We start from the raw sequence: 24,139 nt of genomic DNA, 5'->3' as shown, positions 1-24,139 counted from the left end.
CTCGTGTTTGGGTGCTCTGTGGTGGAGACGGTGCTGTGTCAACGGGAACTGGGTGTCTATCTGCTGGGGTTGGGCTTAGAAGGGGTGTAGCTGGTTCTCTGTCCAACTGGGTAGGGGTACAATCTGCATGAGTGTGGGTTATGTGTGGTGGGGCTGATTCTTGGGCAAGTACAATCGTGGTTCTATCTGCATCAACAGGTAGCACGATCTTTTCTGAAGACCATGTTATTACTCCCTTAGATACTGCCATCATCCTCTCCAATTCAAATGGATGATAAACAAGAAAAGTAATTGAATGTACAGACATTGTAAGATAGATAGGTGCAATGGATAGTAGGGAAGAAAACAGGGCATGAAATAATTCACATTTATGTTGTCTAAGCAAACAGAATAGCAGGACATAATTTCACATATGTGATGGCTAATTAAACAGGATAGCATGACACAATTTCACATGTATGATGGCTAACTAAACAGGATAGAATGACATACTTCAAAATATGATGACTATGTAAACAGGATGACATGATATAACTATACGATGTGTCTATTAAAGTGGTTGGCATGCCATAAATCACAAACATGCCGTCGATGGAAACATGATGCCATGATATAATTCACGGATAGAATGACATAATTTAAAATATGATGACTATGTAAACAGGATGATATGATATAACTATATTATGTCTTTAGAAAATGGGTTGGCATGCCATAATTCAGATACATGCTGTTTATGTAAACATCATGGCGTGACATAATTCAAATATATGATTTATATACTAAGGAAGTGAGCAGAGGGCAATTGCATATATGATGTGTCAACTAAGGAGATGGCATTCAATATTGTGTATATGATGTAAAAACTAAGCATTACAATATAACATATGCATTATATGAGTAATATAACCCTGCCAAGTTTGAGCATACACCTCAGGGGGATAATAGGACTGGTTGACTGGTCATCTGCCTCTGAATCCTCATCTGAAGAGCTATCTGTAACCAGCAAGATATCTGCTTCAGTAGGTAGCATTGTCTGCTCTGAAGACCTTGTTTTCACTCCAGATTTCTCCATCACCAATTCAAATGGCTGATGCGCAGGAAGAGCAGTTGAATATACAAACATTGTCGACAAAAGCAATGAGAAATACAAAAAAAGGACGGCATGATATAATTAACATATATGACGCTTGCCTAAAGAGCATGGCATTGCATAATTCACATACATAATGCCTTGCAACAAGATAACATTGCATAATTCACATATATAATGTCTTGCAACAAGATGGCATTGCATAATTCACATATATGGTAATTAGACACTAAACAGGTGGCATTCACACAAAGCATGTCTAAACTAAGCAAATGACATAGCAATGCAAGATACCATACGCACGATATGAGTAACATAACCCTGCCAAGTTAGGGCATGCACCTCAGGGGGGAAATATGACTGGTCATCTGTCTCTGAATCCTCCTCTGAGGAGCTATCGGTAACCAGCAAGACATGCGCTTCGTCAGATAGCATTGTCTGCTCTGAAGACCTTGTTTCCACTCTAGATTTTTTCCATGACCGTGCCGAATGGCTGATGCACAGGAAGAGTAATTGAATGTACTAAAATTGTTGACAAATTTAACACGTAATAAAAAAATGATGGTGTGATATAATTCACATATAAGATGACTGGCTAACCAGGGTGGCATTGCAAAATTCACATACACTACTGGAATCTGGCACTTTGCCATCTGCCATGGAAGATGGCAAAGGCATGGTCGACGGATGGCAAAGGCTTTGCCATCTGCCAGCAGATGGCAAACAGTTTGTCTGAAACCCTGCCGGTAAAGGCTTCTTTGTCGTCTGCTGGTTGATGGCAAAGAGCATATGCCTTTGCCATCAGCTGGCAGATGGCAAAGCCTCTTAACGGGGTTAGCCCCGTTAGAAGGCTAACGGCATACTTTGCCATCTGCCAGCGGATGGCAAAGGCTGCAGGCTCTTTGCCGTCTGCCAGCAGATGGTAAAGGCTGCATGCTTTGCCGTCTGCCAGCAGATGGCAAAGGCTGCATGCTTTGTCGTCTGCCAGCAGATGGCAAAGAGCTTTGCCATCTGCTGACAGATGGCAAAGAGCCCAAATAAGCCAGCCCAAATTACATGTGGATGACACGTGGCCTCTTTGCCATCTGCCAGCTGATGGCAAAGCTCTTTGCCATCTGCCAGCAGATGGCAAAGTGACTATATTGCCCCATTTAATTTTGTTTTTTCTTATATCAATTCATTTTCACAGAAAATCAAACACAAATATATTTATATGACCAATATAGCGTATTCAACACATATTACCAATAGTCATGGACACATATATATCCAACACATGTTAACAATAGTAGCAAGTTTCATCCATACATATACATAGTTTCATCAATATTACACAGTTTCATCCATAGGTAGCAAGTTTCACAAGGTCAAAACAAAAACTAAATACAAGCACTCCACCAACCCAAGCTTACGTGATCTTAAGCAAATCTGTAAAATGGGAAAGAAGAAAGTTAGAAGAATTGGAAGAAAATACAAATTATGGACCTGAGACACGAGCAATGCAATTAAGTTATCTTAAGGCGAAAATCTTAAGAAAATTACACAAGGAAAGCACATGGCGCACCCCAACAAGCTGCACACCACGGGTACACTCATAACAAAGGGACACGTGTTGTCACCACATAACCAAATTCAGAAAACCTGATCAGGCATGCCGATTCAAAAACACTACCAAACGTAAGTTTCATAAAATTTATTGATCTACAACAATAGTCTACTCAACATTCTAAAATTAGAAATCACATGCAGTAATTTACAACCATATCATTAACAGAGGGACATGTATCATTTCTTCCAACATGTCTCCATGACACCACTGTCAATATATGTGTCAAAGAAGCTATATATTCAGAGTTTTTTTGTTCGAAACCAAAATACAAGTAAACCAAGCCAGTTTGGTCCACCTGACCCTCCTCAAGTGCACAGGAGCCTGCTTTGGTAGTTTTGATAGCGCCTGGCCACAGAACAGTAGCGAGCTGGCAATGCTGGGCATGTTCTACATGAACAATTTGTATCGGAACGCCATCTGGCTCAGCTGATTGAACGCCTTCCGAGAGGCACAACGCCGCAGCTTGTGGCACTAGCTAGAACACCAATAGCAGTGACACGATGCTCCACGGACATGGAGGCGCCGCTAGCGGCGATGTACAGCTCTCGGCACTGAGCATGACCACGGCAGACAGAACCATGCCGATGCCCATACAATGGAGCGAGGGTCAGGCGTCTAATAAAGTGGTTCTTCGAAGGATTTAACCCAAACAGAGTTTTGTCAAAGTGGTTTCTTGATCCAAACAAAGAATTGCGTAACAAAAAAACAACTAAAACTAGTTTTCCTAAAATTTCTCCTAAAACTGGTTTTCTAACGACCCAACTTAAATTCTCCTAATCCAAACAACCACTGATGTCCCTACTCAGGTCTTCTTCCTTTCACATCATGCCTTTTCGGTGGCCATGAGCTGGTGAAAAATATAGCTCGGAAGCGGGGAGAAGCCTGGATACATTTTCTACTAATTTATTTCAAGTCATGTTGATCTCCCCCACAGATTTCTGATTTGGCTTTCTTGTTCCACCAGTCACGTGGATGCCCTTTCTCCAAGTTCCAGGATTTGTATGTTCGTAGGCTCACTTCGGTTCAGACCGCCGGGCACAGGCGCTAGCCGGTGTTCAGCAAGCCAACCAAGCCGCTCAGGTGGTTCCTGACTTACTGTTGCGAATCGAATCAGTTGCCACATGCACACACATATACATTTGCTATGCCAACAACTGCTGGATCTGCAGGGATATAAGCAAAAATAGCACCCTACAGGATGCCATTATCTGAAGCAATTTGTAAAATAGTACCATGTCTGCTTAGCTGCAATCTACTGTATCATAACGTCATGGCGGTTCAGACGAAAAAAGTGAGAAAATCACCTTTTAGTCCATCATGGTGCCTCCGGGTTAACCTTTAATGTGGATTGTGCGGACTGAGCCGGGGAAGCATTCTTCCTTCGACGGACCTCACCTCCTGCTCTTCACTGGCTGCGGCCACTGACCTCTTGCACATAGCCAGACACGCAGTTCAAATCCTCCAGCACTCGTCGGCTTCGCCTTGTGCAGTGGCAACAGGACTAGGGGCACTGGATCTGGATGTTCCAGGCTGTTTTTTCAACTCCTGATGATGGGGAGACCTGAGAAAAGACGCAGGAATCAATGGTGGCAGGAATCAATGGCGGCGGCGAACCTAAATCAACAAACAACTACCTGGCCAACCGCAAGTAAGGACTACAGGTTGTCAAATGCGGAAGGGGAAGAGCAGTACACGGGTTCAGAGCGAGATAGTGCATAGCAAACAGCAAAATCCTGGGCGCACTACACGACTACAACATTGTAAGGAGTGCCTAGCAAATCAGCATGAACCATTTCTGAAAAATTGTACAGCTAGTTGACGCAACAGATTCAGATGTCATACCTCTTAGACCAACCAGGGGCATGAGGGTTGACCCTGTACGTTAACTGCGGATGCTGTCGGCGAAGCCCCTCGACGACACCGCTCGCTGCAGTTCGCCCTCTCAGTACCACCGCCGCCAATTTGCTACCCGCATCCAGATCCAACATTCGAGTCCGCCTGAACCGCAAGGTTAGCTTGGTCTGTCGTCAACAACGCCAAAGGTACCGGATCTGGATTTTCAAGACTGTCCTCGAACTCCTCCCTGAGAAGGACTCTAAAAACAAGAAATCATGGCTTACATGTTGCAAATGGAATGGAAGGAAAAATATGTCACCAAGAGCTTGGAAGCAATTGTACTAATTATGGTATGGCCCCTTACTCTAAGAAGCATAAGCAGCTTCTCTAGAACAATAGGAATGCTAGCTACAAAACGTTGATGAATTACTCATTGGCACGGTCTCTATTTTAACATCAGGTATCCTAGCCTTATTTCTAAAGAGTCATGTTTATCTTAATTTTCAGATATTTATTTTCAGAACCCATGGCCAGTAAAAAAATGCGGTAAATTGGTCATGTTTATTTTGCTGTGAAGGAAATAGACACATGAGTACCAAAATGCACCAAATAGTATGCAGGCAGTGCATTTCTAATAATATTAATAATCTACGAATATGTAACATTTATCCTATGTTGTCTTTTGATAATTTCTTCTCCCTGAAATTTAGCTGCAGACTTATGACTTGGCACTATTAATTCAGTAGGAGAATGCGAACTTTGCGGAGATTGTTCAGTACATAAAAATATAAGTGAAGCCCAGAAGCAAGTGGTTGAAAGCAAGATGAGGGTGCTCTCTTACTATCCGTTGATAACACTACTCTTTAAGTCTGTTTAAACTGGCTTTTAGGAGAGCACGGAAGCACCATAAAGATTTCTTCCAAGGGATAAAGCACCAGGAAGGGTAAACTGTTGATTTCTGAAAATGGTGCAAGGTATGACATTATAACTAATTACTATGTGGAATTGCAAAGACAACTCACAATAGTTGCTGACGAAAACCATTCAGAATTTAAATTATTTGGTACTGTTAGGAATAAGTACACAACTTTTCTCTGCTGGATGCGCTAATCTGAGTTTAGTAAGGTATGGCATTTAATTTGTCTTTGAAAATTCTATTTGAATGAAATCCATGCACGCAAATAATAAGTACCCTATTATTCATCTACAAATTAAGTAATGGACAGGAAACAATTTTGTACACGACGAAAGGAAAAGCACCATGATTTCTCTTCATATTACACAATGGATGTGAAGCAAACTTTTACCGAAAATAATTTAGTGGATCATTAAGATACCTGCATGTTTCTCTCACTTGAACAACAGAAGAAATTTCACTATTGAGAAGGAAGTCGATCCTGCAAGGCATGAGATGTGTTATAAATAAAAAATACAAAATAAATGCCAAGGAGTGATCCCTTGGTAGTATTTTAATTTTGGGAAAAGCTTATCTGAACCTAAGCTACATTTGATACTTGGTAGTGACAGCACTTCACTCCAATATGTGATACAAATAGGCACACTTCTATCTTACGTGATTTACTCGACAAAATTGAAAGATCGCTAGTGTTGTTACATTCATTATTTATAAAATAGAAACCATAAAATCCTCTATACACCTAATGATTATGGTCAGTTCAGTTACGAAGATATTTGTAGCACCAGTAGGCAGCAGCAGTAGCTAGTAGTATCAGCAAGTAGCAGCAGCAACAACTAGTAACACAAGCAGTAGTAGCTAGCTAGTAGTAGCACGCTAGCAGCTAACAACAAGCAGCAGCTAATAGCACCAAGCCACCAGCAGTAGCAAGCCAACAGCAGCACGTAACAACATCATCTAGCAGCAGCAAGCCAGCAACGAAATCAAGCAGCAGGCTAGCAAGCAACAACACTAGCAGTCAACACTACACTACACAGTAGCAGAGGCAGAACTTGACCAGAGGAGGAGGGACCAATTTGGGAGGGACGGGGCTCACCTGCCTGAAGAGAAGAAGAGCACGGGGGTGTCAAATCCATGGTGGGATGAGGTCGGGGACCAGCGGCCGGCGGCGCGGGGAGGAACACGAGACGAAGAAGATCTGACCGGGGTGAGGAAGAGGGGGAGGAGAAGCTTCAGATCCGGTGCAGCGGGCGTGCGGCCGCCGGCGCCACGAGATCCATGGTCTGAGCTCTGAGGTGAGGACTGGAGAGGAGAGGCGGGCTGCGGTGGCGGGGAGGGCCGCGGGGCACGCCGCGGTGGCCGGGAGGGCCGCGGTGGCCGGGAGGGCCGCGGTGGCCGGGAGGGCCGCGGGGAGGGGGCGGTGCCGCGGCCTAGAACGGTGGAGGGACGGGCGCAGGGGAGGGCTGCGGTGGCGGGGAGGGGCGGGGAAGGGCCGCGGTGGCGGGGAGGGGCGGGCCGGCGGCGGTGCTGGGCGGTGGCGGGCCGGCGGCGGTGCTGGGGTCGTCCGGCGGCTGGGGCGCGCGGGTGCGATTTGGGGTTGGTTTTTTTTAGACAAGTGGTGGGTGGGTGAGGTGGGGAGAGAGATAGAGAGGGGTGGGGCCGGGCTGGGAGAGAGAGAGAGAGGGGTGGGGCCGGGCTGGGAGAGAGGGGAGGAGAATTTTTTTTAGAAGAAGAGAGGGGAGGAGATAGTCCGACCTCTTTGCCATCAGCCAGCGGATGGCAAAGGCCCATATCTTTGCCATCAGCCAGCGGCTGGCAGATGGCAAAGAGGTGGGGCTACTGGGCCGTTACAGCGTCGTCATCCATTGGGCCCCACCCACTTCTTTGCCATCTGCCAACAGACGAAAAAGATTCTTTGCCATCTGCTGGCAGATGGCAAAGATTATTTGCCATCCACTAGCAGATGGCAAAGAATTGGCTGATGGCAACCATGTTCTTTGCCGTCTGTCAGTTCTTTGCCATCTGTTTTTTATAAGCAGATGGCAAAGACGTTCTTTGCCATCAGCTGGCAGATGGCAAAGAGCTGGCTGATGGCAAATTCCCAGTTTCTAGTAGTGATATATGATGCCTGGCTAGACAAGATGGCATTGCATGATTCACATATACGATAAAGAAACTAAACAGATGGCATTGCATGATTCACATATACGATAAAGAAACTAAACAGATGGCATTGACACAAAGCATGTCTAAACTAAGCAGATGACATCTTTAATGTATACAGTAAGCAATGCAAGGCACCATATGCATGATATTACCAACATCAACATGCCAAGTTAGAGCGAAGACCTCATGGGGTAAATAGGAGTGGTCTTCTCCTTCTGAATCCCCCTCAGAACAGTTATCTTCCTCTTGATTACGATCCGAAATGGGTGCATGGGGGGCTGCCTTTGCGCCCACCATGGAACGATGTCTGCATGAAATTTTATTGCCATGCAAGGCTCGTCTCTTTTGCTCTACATGATCAGTTCCATTGTGTACAATAACTGGCATGCATAGGAATAAAAGATAGTGAGATTATATAAGGAGTGCATGCACAAATCCAGAGTGATGGTAGCAAACTGTGGATAGACCCAAAACCAATGATAGCAGGCAGATAATAGCTTTAGTTAAAAAATACAGATAATGGCTCCTTTAATGTTTGTTTGCACCCAACATGAAACTCATAGTAGACACCGGAGATTAACTAGATAGTAGACAGATAGTACTGATTGCTGCCCCAATATGTACCCCACAACCATTTAAATACTCAAGTTTCAGCATTAGTTTGGACCTGAATCGGAGTCTAATAGGTGAACACGATGATAATGTAGCATGTCATCATATTAAGCGATGCATAACATAAGCAGACACGGAAGAGTGCGACCTCTCTTGCGGACCCGTGTAGTCCTCAAGGTCATCTGCTCAGTTGATGGTGGTAATGCAGTTGTCGTGGCTGCCGACGGCGAGGAAGAAGATCTAAGGCGGCGAAAGACAGTCTGGAGAGCGGATCCCTGCTGTGGTGAACCCTTCCATCATTGGAGCAGTTGAGCTGGCGTGGAACACAGCGTCGCAGGAGCAGGACAAACCACACAAGGTTTTCTTTGACACATATCTGTAACAGAAGTAATTGAGTAAGGGCTTGTTTGAATTTGAGGATTCTAACAATGCAGGGATAGGAAATAGACAGGAATATGATAGGAATGCACGTGCAAAACAGAGAATTTAAAAACACAAGATTTCTGCCAATCTGGGTGTTTGATTCACAACAATTGGAAGATCACAGGATGCAAAAAAGCATGGTGAGATTAAGTCAAACCACAAGAAAATGTATGGTTATAATGCTATTATGCTACAATCTCTTAGTCTTGTGCTTGATGAATAGGAATATGAAAAGGAGGAGAAGTGGAAATTAGAATTCCTACGGTTTTTCTTTCAAGGAGACACTAAAGGAACAAATCCTACAGTTTTCCTTTGCTCCATTCCTTTGCACCAAATTCATGAAAAGTAGTACCATAGAAAACTTTCCAATTCCTATGTTTTTCATTCACTTTTCCTTTCAAGCACTGGCAATTCTAGTAAGCAGGCTTGAGCAAGGAAAATCCTACACTAAAAAAATGTTTTTGTGCTACTTCTATTACTTTGGACCCAGGCCACTGCCATACTAGCTCAACTCCCAGGCCCATCGACAAATGCACAGCTCAAACGCGCAGAGATAAATAATGATGGCATTCAAGAGAGTCCATCACGGATAGCTAAGTTGCCTGGTACCTCACTGCTTGTCATATAATAGGATAAAATAATCGTATTTCCCGTTACTACGAGTGCTCAGTCGATAATATATATAACATGTAGAGTAAAAAAGAGATGCAACAAGTGTACAACCTCTTTGGCGAAGCCATGTCGATCTCAGCGTGATTGGGCTGGCCGGTGAGGATGCTCCGGCTGACTTTGCTGTCGGAGGAGAAGAAGAAGATCTTAGGCGTCTGGAGATGAAGCCCGAGGTACTGCTCCGCTGTGATGGAGGGTTTCGTCGTTGGAGCAGCTCCGGTGAGTTGTACGACGCCGAGGCTGAAGCAGGACAAGAGAGACAACGAACAACGTTAACCTGAGTGGAATTCTAATAGCATCTCAATACATGACGTAAAATACATAACCACAAAGTGCTAGATGTAAAATACATCAGCCGCTCATCTCTGAACTTAACTGTCGAAACTGAACTTAACTGTCGAAACTGAACCTAACTGTGGAAACTGAACCTAACTGTCAAAACTGAATTTTGCCGTCGAAACTGAATTTTGCTGTCGAAACTGAACGCACTAGCAAGGTGAGGCTACACATCGGTCGACTGACTTTTTCATCTCTGGTCAGTCGATTTTGCAGCCGTTGGATACGAAATCAAGGGCATGTGGTTCATTTTCAACCTCCACCCCCCTGAGCCGCCAGCCACCACCGGCCAAACAGCAGCCCCCCGCCTCCCGCGGCCGGCGGTGCGTTGTCCCGCCCGCCTCGAAAACACTCCCCACCGCTGGTCCGCCGTCGCCCCTGCCATCCCTCTAGGCCCCCCCGTGCCGAGCTTTTTCTCCGGCGATCCCCACGCCACCGCCCCGCCAACACCCCGCCACCGCCGGCGACCACCGCCCCAACCTGAACCCTAAGATAGATAGTGGGGTACCTCTCCGGCGAGCCCCCCTCCCTACTGTGGCTGGTTCTTCCTTCACCCCGGCGAGCCCACCCCTTGAAAATTGACTGACCCAAAAGTCGATCCAGTCGACTGAAGTGTAGCCAAATCGGAGCAGCATCGCAAGCAAGAGGGAGAGCGAGAGCAGCAGCACGAGCAAGAGCAATAGCAAGAGCAAACCAGGCAGGGGTCCGAGAGCAAGAGCAGAGCAGCACCGCGAGCGAGAGCTAAAGCGGCAGCAGCTCCTACTGATGTGGACATCACCGCCGAGGTAGCGACGCCATGGAGGAAGTGGCCAGCGATGCCGCCGTGTATGGAGCCGCGCCGTGTCGGCTTGGGACCGAGCGCCGGCAGCACCGTGAGATCGAATCAAGAAGAAAATGCGGTGATTAGTGTACAACCTCTTTGGTGGCGCCGATTATGCCGCAGCTTCATCCGAGGAAACGGTGATGATGATGCTCTTCCGGTGGTGTAGGTGAAGACGGCGGTGTGGGAATGGAGGTGGCGCGAAAGACGAGGGGAACGTTGGGGCAGCTCCTTGGAGGTGGAGGATGTGGTGGCTGAACCGGCGGGACGATGAGATCGACGACGGATCCTCATCCGGTACGGTGGATGAGGGACGTCGAGGTGTTGCTATGGACGACGTCATCGGGGAAGAGGCTCCGGCTGGGTGGCGGACGGAACAGTGTGTGGGGTTTCGTCGCGGGTTTTCGCGGCCTCGGTGTATGAATGGGTGGGCGGATGGGATGGCAGTGGGGAACCATGGCTTAGAGACGCGCTTGTCCGAAATGTGGGGTAAGTTATGAAAGTACCCCCACTGATTTGAGGCGGTTGTTTCGGTTCAGGGGTACCACGGGCATTTCGCGTGTTGGGATTTCACAGGAGGAGGGAGTTTTCGCGTGCGTTGGAATTTCGGAATAGCAAGGAGCGGGTTGAGATGGAGGGAGTTGTCGAAGCACAACGAGACAAAGATATATCTTAAATATTTCGGGCTAACAAGGCGCGGGTTGAAGAGGCGGGAGTTTCGCAGCACGATAGACAGAGACGCTAGCTTCAATTTTCGGCATAACAAGGCGCGGCTTGAAATTTCAGAAGAACAAGCATAACGTGTACCCAAAAAAAGACAATTTGCACCTCAACACGCACAACACACACACAAACACCATTTAGACTAGAGTAAGGTACACGTGCATTGCACGCATGAGATTTGTCGACCAAATTATGAATAAATATCACATTATAGCATGCAAGCTTTGAGTCATATATACATGATGTAGATGTTCGTTTAATTCTTATAGTTCATTTCATTCAAAACCATCTAGTTTTTATAAGAAAGCTAATCTATTTTAAGATTCATGGAATTGTGCGTTATAAGACATAAAGTAAAAACAAATAATGGCAAATCATGTAGAAAAACATTTGGGCAATTCTGATATGGAAGATTCTAGAACAAATAAGAAGTGCTTGTGTTTTGATGTTTGTGCATTATGCTTAAGTTCAACCATGGACTCTTCTAGATTATACATGTGGTGAAATCTGGTGGAATCTAGATGATATCCAACGGCCAATAGTGCTCAAATTTGCCATCTTTGGACCATCGGATTCGCCTCATCCAACGACCATCTTTCAAAGTTAAAGTTACCCGCACATAATATAAAAAAAATATATAATATATATATATAGGGGTATATATATAGATATGTGATGCGAAAGCCGCCCATCATCTCCAATTAGAATAGTGTGTCCATGCACGGATGCGACGTGGGCAAATGATGTCTGCCATTGGTATCTCAAATTCAAATCAGTCTGACCTTGTTCAATGTGTATACATTACAACATGCTCGTTTCCAAACCATACAACGCAGATCTCCGTTATATTCATGCATGCATGGTTTTCAAACATCAGGATCTCTTATTCAAATATTTGAATTCAACTTTACATTGATTATGACCTCACATATTCTTTTACATCCACACAGTAGTCTTCTCTTTATAATTGTACCACTAACTTTCTCTCGTGCATGCATGCACACACACTACCAGTCGGCATTATCTATCGCACTGCAATCTTTTTCTTCAGGTCGGTCTCCCATGAAGGCACACACCCACACACATGCCCCTCTCCATCATACCGGGAATTCTTTATCTCTCACGCGTGCATGCACAACGATCGATGTTCCTCTATGTATGTGTGTATATAGCTAGGTCTTTCATAGTTTTCCACACAAACCGATCAATCGATATATCCAGTGAGGTCCCACCCTCTTTCCCACGTCCACATCGATCAATCTATACCTCTCTATATAGGATTAACATAAATAGCTAATACACCCACATTAATTATATATCCAACGTCCCCCTCTCATCATCTATGCCTTCCGCTTCATCTCTCAGACGCGTGCACAATGGCGAAGACAGGGGCAGTAAGGGCCCTGCCCCCCCTAACATCACTATATATCGAGGCTAATATGAATGTGATCATTAGACAATTGCTGCTAAAAAAGGTTTAATTTCATGAATTGACCCTCCTCATAAAGGATTAGCAATGCTTGGCCCCCTAGCTCATTTATTTTTCATGGCTCCGCCACTGCGTGCAACAGCGCACGTGTTCGCCCCCTCTCTCTAAATATCGATCTCGCACTTGTGCATTCCTTCATAGTCTCCCTCCACTCGGCCCCTCGCACCATCTTCTAGCCCCCCACCAGATTTTGCCACATGTACAATCTAGCAGACTCCATGGTTGAACTTAAGCATAATGCACAAACCTCAAAACAACAGTGGTTCTCTTTTGTTCTAGAATCTTCCGTATCATAACTGCCCAAACTTTTTTTCTAGTTGAATTGCCATTATTTGTTTTTACTTTATGCTTTACAACACACAATTCCATGAATCATAAAATAGATTAAGGGCTTCTTTGATTCAAAGGATTCTCAAAGGAATTTTGGAGGATTCTAATCATTAGGAATTTTTCCTATCTTGGTTGTTTGATTCGTAGGATTGTAAACCATAGGAATTTTTCCATATGATTCATTTGCACTAGATTTCATAGGAAACATCCCATCCACTCAAACCTCTTTGAAAGAATTCTGTGTTTTTTCTATGCACAATCAAACACTCGTACAATCCTGTAGGATTCAAGACAACATTCCACTATAATCCCATGTTTTTCCTATTCACGCGTTCTTAGCTTTTTCATAAAAACTAATTGATTTTGAATGAGATGAACTATAAGAATTAAACGAAGGGCTACATCACGCATATATGACTCAGAGCTTACATGCTATAGTGTGGTATTTATTCATAATTTGGTTGCAAAATCTGATGCGTGCAATGCACGTGTACCTTACTAGTACTTCGAGTATGTGCAAAACACGTAAATTAGAATACCAATGGCACGCTACACAATGTCTCTCTTACAGTTCATGAAGCCACGCAGCACATGTGGAGGCGTTGTCGCGACCTCCTTGCGTGGATTGATCACAGTGACGTGCTGCTGGTTCCAGAAGAATGTACTCGTCCTCCCTGAGCCATACTGGCGGTACATGCACGAAGCGAAGATGTGCACGCATGCCACGCACGCACTCATTCCCTCGCACGCACACGCGGGTACACGGGCGGACGCAATTTTGTACCAAGATCCACCCCATGTGATAATTTAACGTGTGTAAAGTTGTTCACTTCATTGATGGTCAATTAATACAACGCATGGAAATTGAGTGGACGTGATGGCGGAAGAAAGACATTATTACTCCACTACGCGCATGCGAGTAGTTAAATCGTGGGTTGCTAGTAGTACTTCCATTGGTCTCCTTCGTATTTTGTGCCAATTTTTGACAGTAACATAATATTTACGCAGTTGAGCAGTGTAGTACTTGAAATTTATGTTCCGCTAAACTCACCGGGAGCCGTTTCGGGCCTCAAAACCAAAACCTTCAATTAATATTTACCTTGTTCCCATCACATTCAAAAGCCTGCTCACACCTACTAGTACGTACCAAACCTGAACGTGTTCCCACTATACAGGTATTAGTACTACTAGTGCTAGTACTTAGGTTATAAAAAGGGGAACTACCTAACCGAAAATTACTCTACCTTTCCTCCTCATAAGTGCTTCTTCTTCGTCCGTCGTTGCCATGGCTAGTGAGCAGAGCTCTAGGTCGAGAACTACTCGTAACAAGGGAGCGGCAACCAAGGCTGCGGAAAAAAAAGAGGGCTCGCCGCCATGCAGAGACCTTGAAAGATCTCTCACGGGCAGGCGATGGCTCCCAGGAGCGCCCTAGCCGCGGAGGCGAACATGCCGAGCCGGCAGAGCTGGAGTCGTTATCCCTCGACGGCATGCCCGATCAGCTCAATAAGCACCTCAATAAGCAGAAGGAGTTCATCCAAGGCTTGACGGAGTTGCTGAAGGAGAGCCTCGACGACATGCCCGCTGAGCTCAATCAGCAGGGGGAGTTGACTGCTGGCTTGGTAATGCTGCTGAAGAAGAGCATTGCCTCGGAGAAGAAGGCGACCGGCGAAATCCTGCGACTGCAGGAGGACAAGGCGAAGCTCTGCCATGAGATCGACCTGTTAAAGGAGAAGAACGCCGGCTGGAAGAAGCTGCATGAGAATAGTAGTTCCTCGATGAAGATGTTGCAGGCCCTCGTTATGGAACAGAAGGAGGAGTTGGCGAAGCTCCACATCGAGCACCCGGCTGCTGTCAAGGTACGTAATGCAGCCGTGGAACAGATGATGAAGGCTCGCGTCGAGAAATCCCGCATCATGGACAGAATGAAGAAGATGGCGGAGGAGAAGCGCAAGGAGATGGAGGTCATGGAGGCGATGAAGAAGCAGTTACGACTCCGCAGCGAATTAGATCATTTGGGGTGATAATCTTCCTTCTTCTTTTGCTGCTGTGTTTCATCTTTTGCTTCGGGTGTTTTGCCGCACATGTCACGTTCTGTGCGAGGCATGAATAGAACAATGGTTTTTGTTTTTTGAGGGAATGAATAGAACAATGCTAACAATGAGATGACTAGCAAATTAGATCATTTTTATTGCCATATGGCACCGGGCTGCCGTGTTTCGTGCTCCTCCGTCTCAGTACTACTCCAGTGGAAAACTTGAGTATACCGCACGGTTCTTTGCTCCTCCTCGATCAGGTCGTCAACGAATTTATACGAGCAGTCAAATCACAAGGCCCCGCCTTCCAGCAGTAATGAGCCGTCAAATCAAAAAGGCCCTCGCCTCTCGTGAAACCGACCAAGCTAGACTGCCCCGCCCTCTAGCCTTTTAAAAAATGTATACTTTTGTACAGCAGTAGTATCGATGGATTGCGCCATGGAGCAAAACTTGAAATACAAAAAGGTGGTACATATAGAGAGCGCTCGTCGCCAAATTATGCATATAGTACTATTAAAAAGGCTAGTCACAATAATGGTGTCCAGCACAACCCACCCCTCAAATAAAACTAAGCACCCTGGAATTCTTTGACAAAACTAAGCACCCTGAAAATCTTTGACAACTAAACTGCTGGCTATATGATGTTGGCCATATATATTGTACGTATATAATGTGAAGAAACGAGTGGTAGTACTATACCAACTAAAAGATGAAATGTAAGAAATACTAGTATGTACTTACTGAAGAGTTAAAGTAACAAGAAGAAACATAACATAGTTCTGCTGGGGGCTCAGCACAACACACCCCTCAAATTAAATTAAGCACACCTGAAATTAAACTTTGCAACTATTCCGGTAGACACTGCATTAGAACCACCATGAGCAACGACACTGCCACCTTACTCGGAGCCCTCGTCCACGTCCTCGACTTCGTCCTTGTCCCTCTTCCTCTTGGTCGATACTTCTTTGCTTGAACCGCCAACTTGGCTATTGCTCTTCATCCAACCCTTGTAGATATTGAAACAAAGGTAGCCATCCATTGCAGTATACTGGATGTGGTCTATATCTAGTACATTCCGCTGCCATGCATGACGATGAAACGTGTAATGAGGTTTCTCCAGTTTACCGTACGAAGGATGAACCATGGCTCCTGCCAGGGTCAGCATTGAAGGCTGATGAGAGGACACCAGCCGATTCTTTTGGAGGTCGAAGGTGTTGCCTACAACAAGGCCTATCCGATGCAAGACTTCTTTGTCATTACCAAAGTCTACAGTAATGAATTTGACACTCAACGTCGACATGGCATATGTGGTATACCAAGCATAAGTCATGCACGCAAACCTGGATCACAGTGGGCTTCTTCCTCTCTTCGTCCTTTAGATCCTTCTCTCGTCTCACGACTGTGGTGTACTCAACATCTAGCCCAGCGACCCACTCATCATGTGAGTTTTCGAACATGCGTCTGAAGCGAGAAAGGCATCCTTTCATCATCGCGGAAGTACGGGTGTAGATGACATCAAATTCATCGCCGGTGATGGTTCTAACCTTGTACTCACAGCCGATCGGGGAGATTTGGGACGCCATGGATTTGGGAGGAGGGTTAGGATTAGTGGAACTTCCATAATGTACTAATGTGAATGTACGGAACGACTAGGAGCGAACCGCCGTAGTATTAAAAGATGTGTGGGGACGAGTAGGAGCGAACTGCCAGCGTGCGAACGGCAGGGTAGTGACTTTCCATTCTCCCATGATACGGGCTTACGAGAGCCCTTGGATCTGAGATCAAACGGTTGCATTGCGTGATTCTAGACCTATGGGTGAATATCCTATCCTGGAGAGTTATCTGCAAATTTTCAGCAACTTAGCATGCGACCGTTTGATCTCAGATCCAAGGGCTGCCAGCAGCCCGTATCATGGTCGCGCCTACCACGACCGTCGCGTCGCTCGCGTGGTCGCTCCCTTGGAGATTTAACACTGTGCGTTAGGCTATCTTATGTTGGCATGTCATACATAGTCATCACTTAGTCACTCATACTACAACAAGGTTGGCTATAAGAGTATTTTTTTACTCCTCTCGTACTCCCTCCGTCCCATAATATAAGAACGTTTTTGACACTAGCTAGTGTAGTGTCAAAATGTTCTTATATAATGGGACACAGGGAGTACTAGTATTTATTGCATTTGCCAAGGAGTGACCTCTTCCAATGAAATGGTGTTGCTAAGTTTGCTTCATTTAATTAGAGGGTGCTTGGATCCAAGGGACTATTTTTAGTCTGACTAAAAATAGTCTCTTTTAGAGGCTAGCACCCCTGACTAAAGAGAGGCCAGGACTAGTCTTGAGGCTAAATTTTTTTAGTCAGGGGAAACCTACTAAAATATGGAATAGTCCTCTCTATCCTAATTTAACTCCTCTCCTTTAACACATGCGAGTTCTGGATTGGAGGGTTTGGAGGATAATAAATGCTCATTAACTTGATTTCAGTCTCTTTAGTATTTGGATCCAAGCATGGGTGAGGCTAGCAAGTTTTAGTCTCACTACTTTTAGTCATGGGACTAAAACGTATCCAAGCACCCTCTTAGCTATAGACTCAAAATTGTCTTTTCACCTAGGTACACGCGCTTAGCATTGTTTCTTCCTTGGGTCACCAAACTAGTCTCTCTCTTCTTGATTTACTTGCCACATCAGACTCTATGCCTATGTGGCAAGCTTAAGCACCTGTAGGAGCAAGTAAGTACAATAGTGCGCTTTACATGGCATTTTTGCATATGTGGAGGAAAGAGAGGCAAGGAAAAAGTGGAGAAGTGGGCTCTCATGCAAGAGCCATCCTCTACTACATGGTGGAGCATTGGGAGAGGCACCTGTATGGAGGTGGTCAGGAATCAGGAGACTCGCGCCGGTCGTAGCGCCGCAGTTAAAATGATAATGGCAAGTCAAATCATGGGGCCCCACCTGTCTAGCAGTAACTCACTGTCAAATCACACAACCCTACATTTGCAGCAGCCTACTCCCTCGTCTTCTCGCATCTCTGTCGAACCGACTAGGCGGAACTGTCCCGCCGCCTACCGGGCAGGAAAGCCCCGCCCTCGACTTTTAAATAGTATACAAATACTAATTTTGTATCCATGGATTGCGCCCGCGCCATGGAGCAAAGCATCTAGAAAACAGCGGTACACATGTACGAAGTATACAACACGCCCGTCGCGTTCGCGTCGCACCCCAGACGGTCAGTCGGTCTGGCACGCTGCTCTCCGAATGGAACACGCGTCATATTGCATTTGCACACACATGTGGGATGGCAATTGAGAACCGACCATAGGCACACTCCCCGGCCCCGCAAGTCGGGTGACTTAATAGAAGAGGGAGACGAGCGATAGTACTAGAGAAGTGTTGTACTACGTTGGTGCCTGGACGATCCGTGCAAGACACGGAAGATCAGTTCGTCCATGCATGTGACCATACTCCAGCAGACACTCCTGGATTGGCTATCGTCTACATATCTTGCAGGCTATGTTGTACATGGTTGTAGTTGTGGTGAGAAATCTAAAAAAAGTTTCTTGTCATCTCGCAAAATTATGTGTCATGTGCTTCGGATCACTGTGAGGGGCGACAACTGAGTTGGGCTAGTCATTGGGGGCACATGCACGAACAGTGACTACTCGGCTGCCATCTAGGTCAAGCCGGCTATGTTAATTAGGACATCTATCAACGGACCCCTTTTCTACGTGACTGCCGCCGAGGAGTACATGTACATCGCCGCCCTCATCGCCGCCGTCTCGCTCTTTCGCATACATTGCCACATGGCCCGCACCGTCCTCGAAATCTCCCACTCATTGCCAAACCAACTAAGGATCTCCTTCAACCTGGCTAACTTTGCCTGGTCGCCGTCGGCGATCTGCCTGATTCGCTGTTGCATCCTCTCCATAGATGTCGTTCTGAGTGGTCCGGTGCTAGCTTTGGAAGATGGGAGTAGATACGGTGGTCTTGCAATAGAGAAGAGGGAGAGGAGAGGCGGTGGTTTTGGAATGGAGATGATGGAGAGGAGAGGAGGTTGTTTTGCAATGGAGAGAAGATCATACGAGGGAGAGGTGATACGTCTCCGTCGTATCTACTTTTCCAAACACTTTTGCCCTTGTTTTGGACTCTAACTTGTATGATTTGAATGGAACTAACCCGGACTGATGTTGTTTTCAGTAGAACTGCCATGGTGTTGTTTTATGTGCAGAAAAAAAAGTTCCCGGAATGACCTGAAACTCCACGGAACACCTTAGAAAAAACAATAAAAAATCCTCGCAAAAGATGAAGACCAGGGGGCCCACACCCTGTCCATGAGGGTGGGGGGCGTTCCCCCCTGGGCGTGCCCCCTACCTCGTGGGCCCCCTGGTGGCCCTGCGACACCAACTCCAACTCTATATATTTGCTTTCGGGGAGAAAAATAAGAGAGAAGAAATCATCACGTTTTACGATACGGAGCCGCCGCCAAGCCCTAATCTCTCTCGGGAGGGCTGATCTGGAGTCCGTTCGGGGCTCCGGAGAGGGGGATTCATCGCCGTCGTCATCATCAACCATCCTCCATCACCAATTTCATGATGCTCACCGTCGTGCGTGAGTAATTCCATCGTAGGCTTGCTGGACGGTGATGGGTTGGATGAGATTTATCATGTAATCGAATTAGTTTTGTTAGGGTTTGATCCCTAGTATCCATTATGTTCTGAGATTGATGTTGCTATGACTTTGCTATGCTTAATGCTTGTCACTAGGGCCCGAGTGTCATGATTTCAGATCTGAACCTATTATGTTTTCATGAATATATGTGTGTTCTTGATCCTATCTTGCAAGTCTATAGTCAGCTACTATGTGTTATGATCCGGCAACCCCGAAGCGACAATAATCGGGACCACTCCCGGTGATGACCATAGTTTGAGGAGTTCATGTATTCACTATGTGCTAATGCTTTGTTCCGGTTCTCTATTAAAAGGAGGCCTTAATATCCCTTAGTTTCCAATAGGACCCCGCTGCAACGGGAGGGTAGGACAAAAGATGTCATGCAAGTTCTTTTCCATAAGCATGTATGACTATATACAGAATACATGCCTACATTACATTGATGAACTGGAGCTAGTTCTGTGTCACCCTATGTTATGACTGTTACATGACGAACCGCATCCGGCATAATTATCCATCGCTAATCCGGTGCCTACAAGTTTTCCATATACTGGTTCTCGCTTATCTACTTTTCCGTTGCTACTGCTACAATCACTACAAAATACCAAAAACATTACTTTTGTTGTCTTTAATTTTGTTACTATTACCACCACTATCATATTACTTTGCTGCAGATACTAAGTTTCCAGGTGTGGTTGAATTGACAACTCAGCTGCTAATACTTGAGAATATTCTTTGGCTCCCCTTGTGTCGAATCAATAAATTTGGGTTGAATACTCTACCCTCGAAAACTGTTGCGATCCCCTATACTTGTGGGTTATCAAGACATTTTTCTGGTGCCGTTGTCGGGGAGCATAGCTCTATTCATTGAGTTACTTGGGATTTATATCTGCTGGACACTATGAAGAACTTGAAAGACGATCGAACCACTATTTTGCCCTCAACTACGAGGGGAGGTAAGGGACTGCCATCTAGCCTTGCACTAGATTCTCCTTCTGTTATGAGTAAGTTTGCGACACCTAAACCTGCTACTGCTATGAATTCTGATATGTCGCATGTTATTCATGATTCCACTTCTGCTATGCATGATACTTATGAGGAAACTACTTCTATGCTTGATACTACTGTGCCCCTTGGTGAATTTCTTGATGAGCAAATTGCTAGGTCTAGAGAAAGAGAAATTATTGAACCTGAACACGATGATGTTAGTGATGATGAAAATATGCGTGCTATTCCTTAGGGTTATATTTTTGATGCGGAATCTTCTGCAGCTATTCTTGCTTGCCAGGATAGACATGAACTTAAGAGGTTGCTAGTTAAATGGAGTAAAGAATCTTATAGAGATAGGATGAGACCCGACCCTGCTTTTGCTACTTCACCTATCTGTGTTCCTAATCAGGATTATTATGATTTTTCTATTGATCCAGATATAATTACTTTGGTTGAATCTGATCCTTTGTATGGCTATGAATCTGAAACTGTTGTGGCACATCTTACTAAGTTAAATGATATAGCTGCCCTGTTTACTAATAATGAGAGATCGCGCTACCTTTATTTACTCAAAATATTTCCGTTCTCATCAAAGGGTGATGCTAAGATATGGTTTAATTCCCTTGATCCTGGTTGTGTGCAGAGTCCCCAGGATATGATTTATTACTTCTTTGCTAAATATTTCCCTGCTCATAAGAAACAAGTTGCTTTGAGGGAAATATACAACTTCGTGCAAATTGAAGAAGAGAGTCTCCCCACAAGCTTGGGGGAGGCTTCTCAAGTTACTTAATGCTTTTCCTGATCATCCTCTTAAGAAACCTAAAATATTTGATATCTTTTATAATGGACTAACTGATGCTTCCAGAGATTTCCTGTATAGTTGTGCTGGTTCTCTTTTCAGGGAAAGAACACAGGATGCCGCTGAAATTCTATTGAATAATATGTTGGCAAATAAAAATAATTGGGCACCTCCCGAGCCACCTCCTGAGCCAGTTCCAGAGCCAATTACTGAGCCTATTCCTAAACCAACTCCGAAGAAGAGAGGTGTTCTATTTCTCAGTCCCGAAGATATGCAAGAGGCAAAGAAATCTATGAAAGAAAAAGGTATTAAAGCTGAAGATGTTAAGAATTTACCTCCTATTGAAGAAATACATGGTCTTAATTTACCAACTGCTGAAGAAGTATATGATCTCAATTACTTATTTACTGAAGAACCTCCCGATATCCCGACACAGGTAGTAAAGGTAAATTCTCTCTATAGATATGATAAAGCTGAAGTTCCTCCTACTAAAATTGCTAGTCAGTGCTTGGATGAGTTTGATGACTTTATGTTTAAGCAAGATGACTTTAATGCTTATTTTGGTAGACAACTAAAACAAAATACCTTTATGATTAAACGCTTGGGTGATTATATGGCTGATATTAGAGGAGAACTTAAACTTGTTAGCAAACATGCTTCTATGGTTACCACTCAAGTAGAACAAGTACTTAAAGCTCAGAAAGAAGTGCTTGATGAAATGAATAGTAAGAAAAATGATTATGCTGTTAGAGTGGCTACTAGAACTGGTAGAATGACTCAGGAACCTTTGTATCCTGAAGGCCACCCTAAGAGAATCGAGCAAGATTCTCAGAGAAATAACATTGATCTACCTAGTTCTTCTAAGAGGAAGAAAAAGAAAAATGATAGGACCTTGCAAACTTCTAGTGAACCTATTGCTGAACCACCTGAGAATCCAAATGATATCTCTGTTTCTGATGCTGAAACACAATCAGGTGATGAACATGAACCTAGTGATAATGTTAATGATAATGTTCATGTTGATGCTCAACCTAGTAATGATAAGGATGTAGAAGTTGAACCTGTTGTTGATCTTGATAACCCACAATCAAAGAATCAACGTTATGATAAAAGAGATTTCGTTGCTAGGAAACATGGTAAAGAAAGGGAACCATGGGTTCAGAAACCCGTGCCTTTTCCTTCGAAACCATCCAAGAAAAAGGATGATGAGGATTTTGAGCGCTTTGCTGAAATGATTAGACCCATCTTTTTGCGTATGCGATTAACTAATGTGCTCAAAACAAATTCTTATGCTAAGTATATGAAGGATATCATTACTAATAAAAGAAAGATCCCTGAAACCGAAATTTCCACCATGCTTGCTAATTATACTTTTAAGGGTGGAATACCAAAGAAACTTGGAGATCCCGGAGTACCTACTATACCATGCTCCATTAAGAGAAATTATGTTAAAACTGCTTTATGTGATCTTGGAGCCGGTGTCAGTGTTATGCCTCTCTCTTTATATCATAGACTTGACTTGAATAAGTTGACACCTACTGAAATATCTTTGCAAATGGCTGATAAATCAATTGCTATACCTGTTGGTATTTGTGAGGATGTGCCTGTTGTGGTTGCAAACGTTACTATTTTAACGGACTTTGTTATTCTTGATATTCCAGAGGATGATAGTATGTCTATTATTCTTGGAAGACCTTTCCTTAATACTGTAGGGGCTGTTATTGATTGCAACAAAGGCAATGTCACTTTTCATGTTAATGGCAATGAGCACACGGTACACTTTCCGAGGAAACAACCTCAAGTTTATAGTATCAACTCTATTGGAAAAATTCCATCGATTATATTTGGAGGTTTTGAATTTCCTCTCCCTACTGTCAAGAAAAAGTATGATATTCTTATTGTTGGGGATTTTCACATCCCCATTGAGGTAACTTAGTGTTATTCGAAATTTCTCCGGATCCATGATTATCGGAATGAGTTTGTTAACAAGACTTGATCAACCTTGTTAGTGGATTCTTTTTGATGAGCATGAGATGGATGAAACTAGAAGCACAACTTTTTGTACCATCTTTATATTTCATGTTATTTAGTAGAAATAAAGTAAAATAGTATTTTCTATCTGTTTCCCGACTTATCCGTGCAATAAAAAATATCCCGAAAATAAAAGTCCTCAGAATGCCATGCCAATTTAATATGATTTTTAGGGAATATTTAAGGATTTACTGTGCAAAAATCACCGCAGGGGGAGCTGCCACCTGGCCACGAGGGTGGAGGGCGCGCCCTACCCCCCTGCCCTCCTCCACTTATTCCCGCACCCATCTTCTTCCTCTGTCTCGCACAAACACGAAAAAACAACTCAAGCATGAGTTCCAGCCCCCGTTGTTGTGATTTTCAATCTCCTTGCTCAAAGCACCTCTCGCAAAACTACTTGGGGAGATTGTTCCTTGGTATGTGACTCCTCCATTGGTCTAATTAGTTTTTGTTCTAGTGCTTTATTCATTGCAAATTTGTGCTGCATAGGTGACCATGTTCTTGAGCTTGCATGTCAAATTTATATGGTTCCAAGTAGTTCCAATGCTTTATATGGGCTCTAGGCACTTGTGGGAGTTGTTGCTATCAATTTTATTGAAGTT

At 44.5% G+C, this 24,139-nt stretch overlaps 1 protein-coding gene across 1 annotated transcript in view; it reads right to left on the bottom strand.

The window, feature by feature from the left end:
- Positions 1 to 2,332: 2,332 nt before the first annotated feature.
- LOC123090044 (serine/arginine repetitive matrix protein 1) overlaps positions 2,333 to 24,139 on the bottom strand; it is a 35,838-nt gene continuing 14,031 nt past the window's right edge. Inside the window, exons 2-6 of the mRNA XM_044511531.1 lie at positions 6,551 to 7,025; positions 5,876 to 5,935; positions 4,545 to 4,797; positions 4,007 to 4,263; positions 2,333 to 2,521 (exon numbers count right to left, since the gene is read on the bottom strand). Of these exons, the coding sequence (XP_044367466.1) occupies positions 4,668 to 4,797; positions 5,876 to 5,935; positions 6,551 to 7,025 (665 nt within the window). The 3' untranslated portion in view covers positions 2,333 to 2,521; positions 4,007 to 4,263; positions 4,545 to 4,667. The remainder of the gene's footprint in view (positions 2,522 to 4,006; positions 4,264 to 4,544; positions 4,798 to 5,875; positions 5,936 to 6,550; positions 7,026 to 24,139) is intronic.

This window comes from Triticum aestivum, chromosome 4B (assembly GCF_018294505.1).
Source record: "Triticum aestivum cultivar Chinese Spring chromosome 4B, IWGSC CS RefSeq v2.1, whole genome shotgun sequence".
Taxonomy (NCBI): Eukaryota; Viridiplantae; Streptophyta; class Magnoliopsida; order Poales; family Poaceae; genus Triticum; species Triticum aestivum.
The sequence above is the reverse complement of the archived record's forward strand: the minus strand, read 5'-3'. Positions and strand labels throughout refer to the sequence as shown.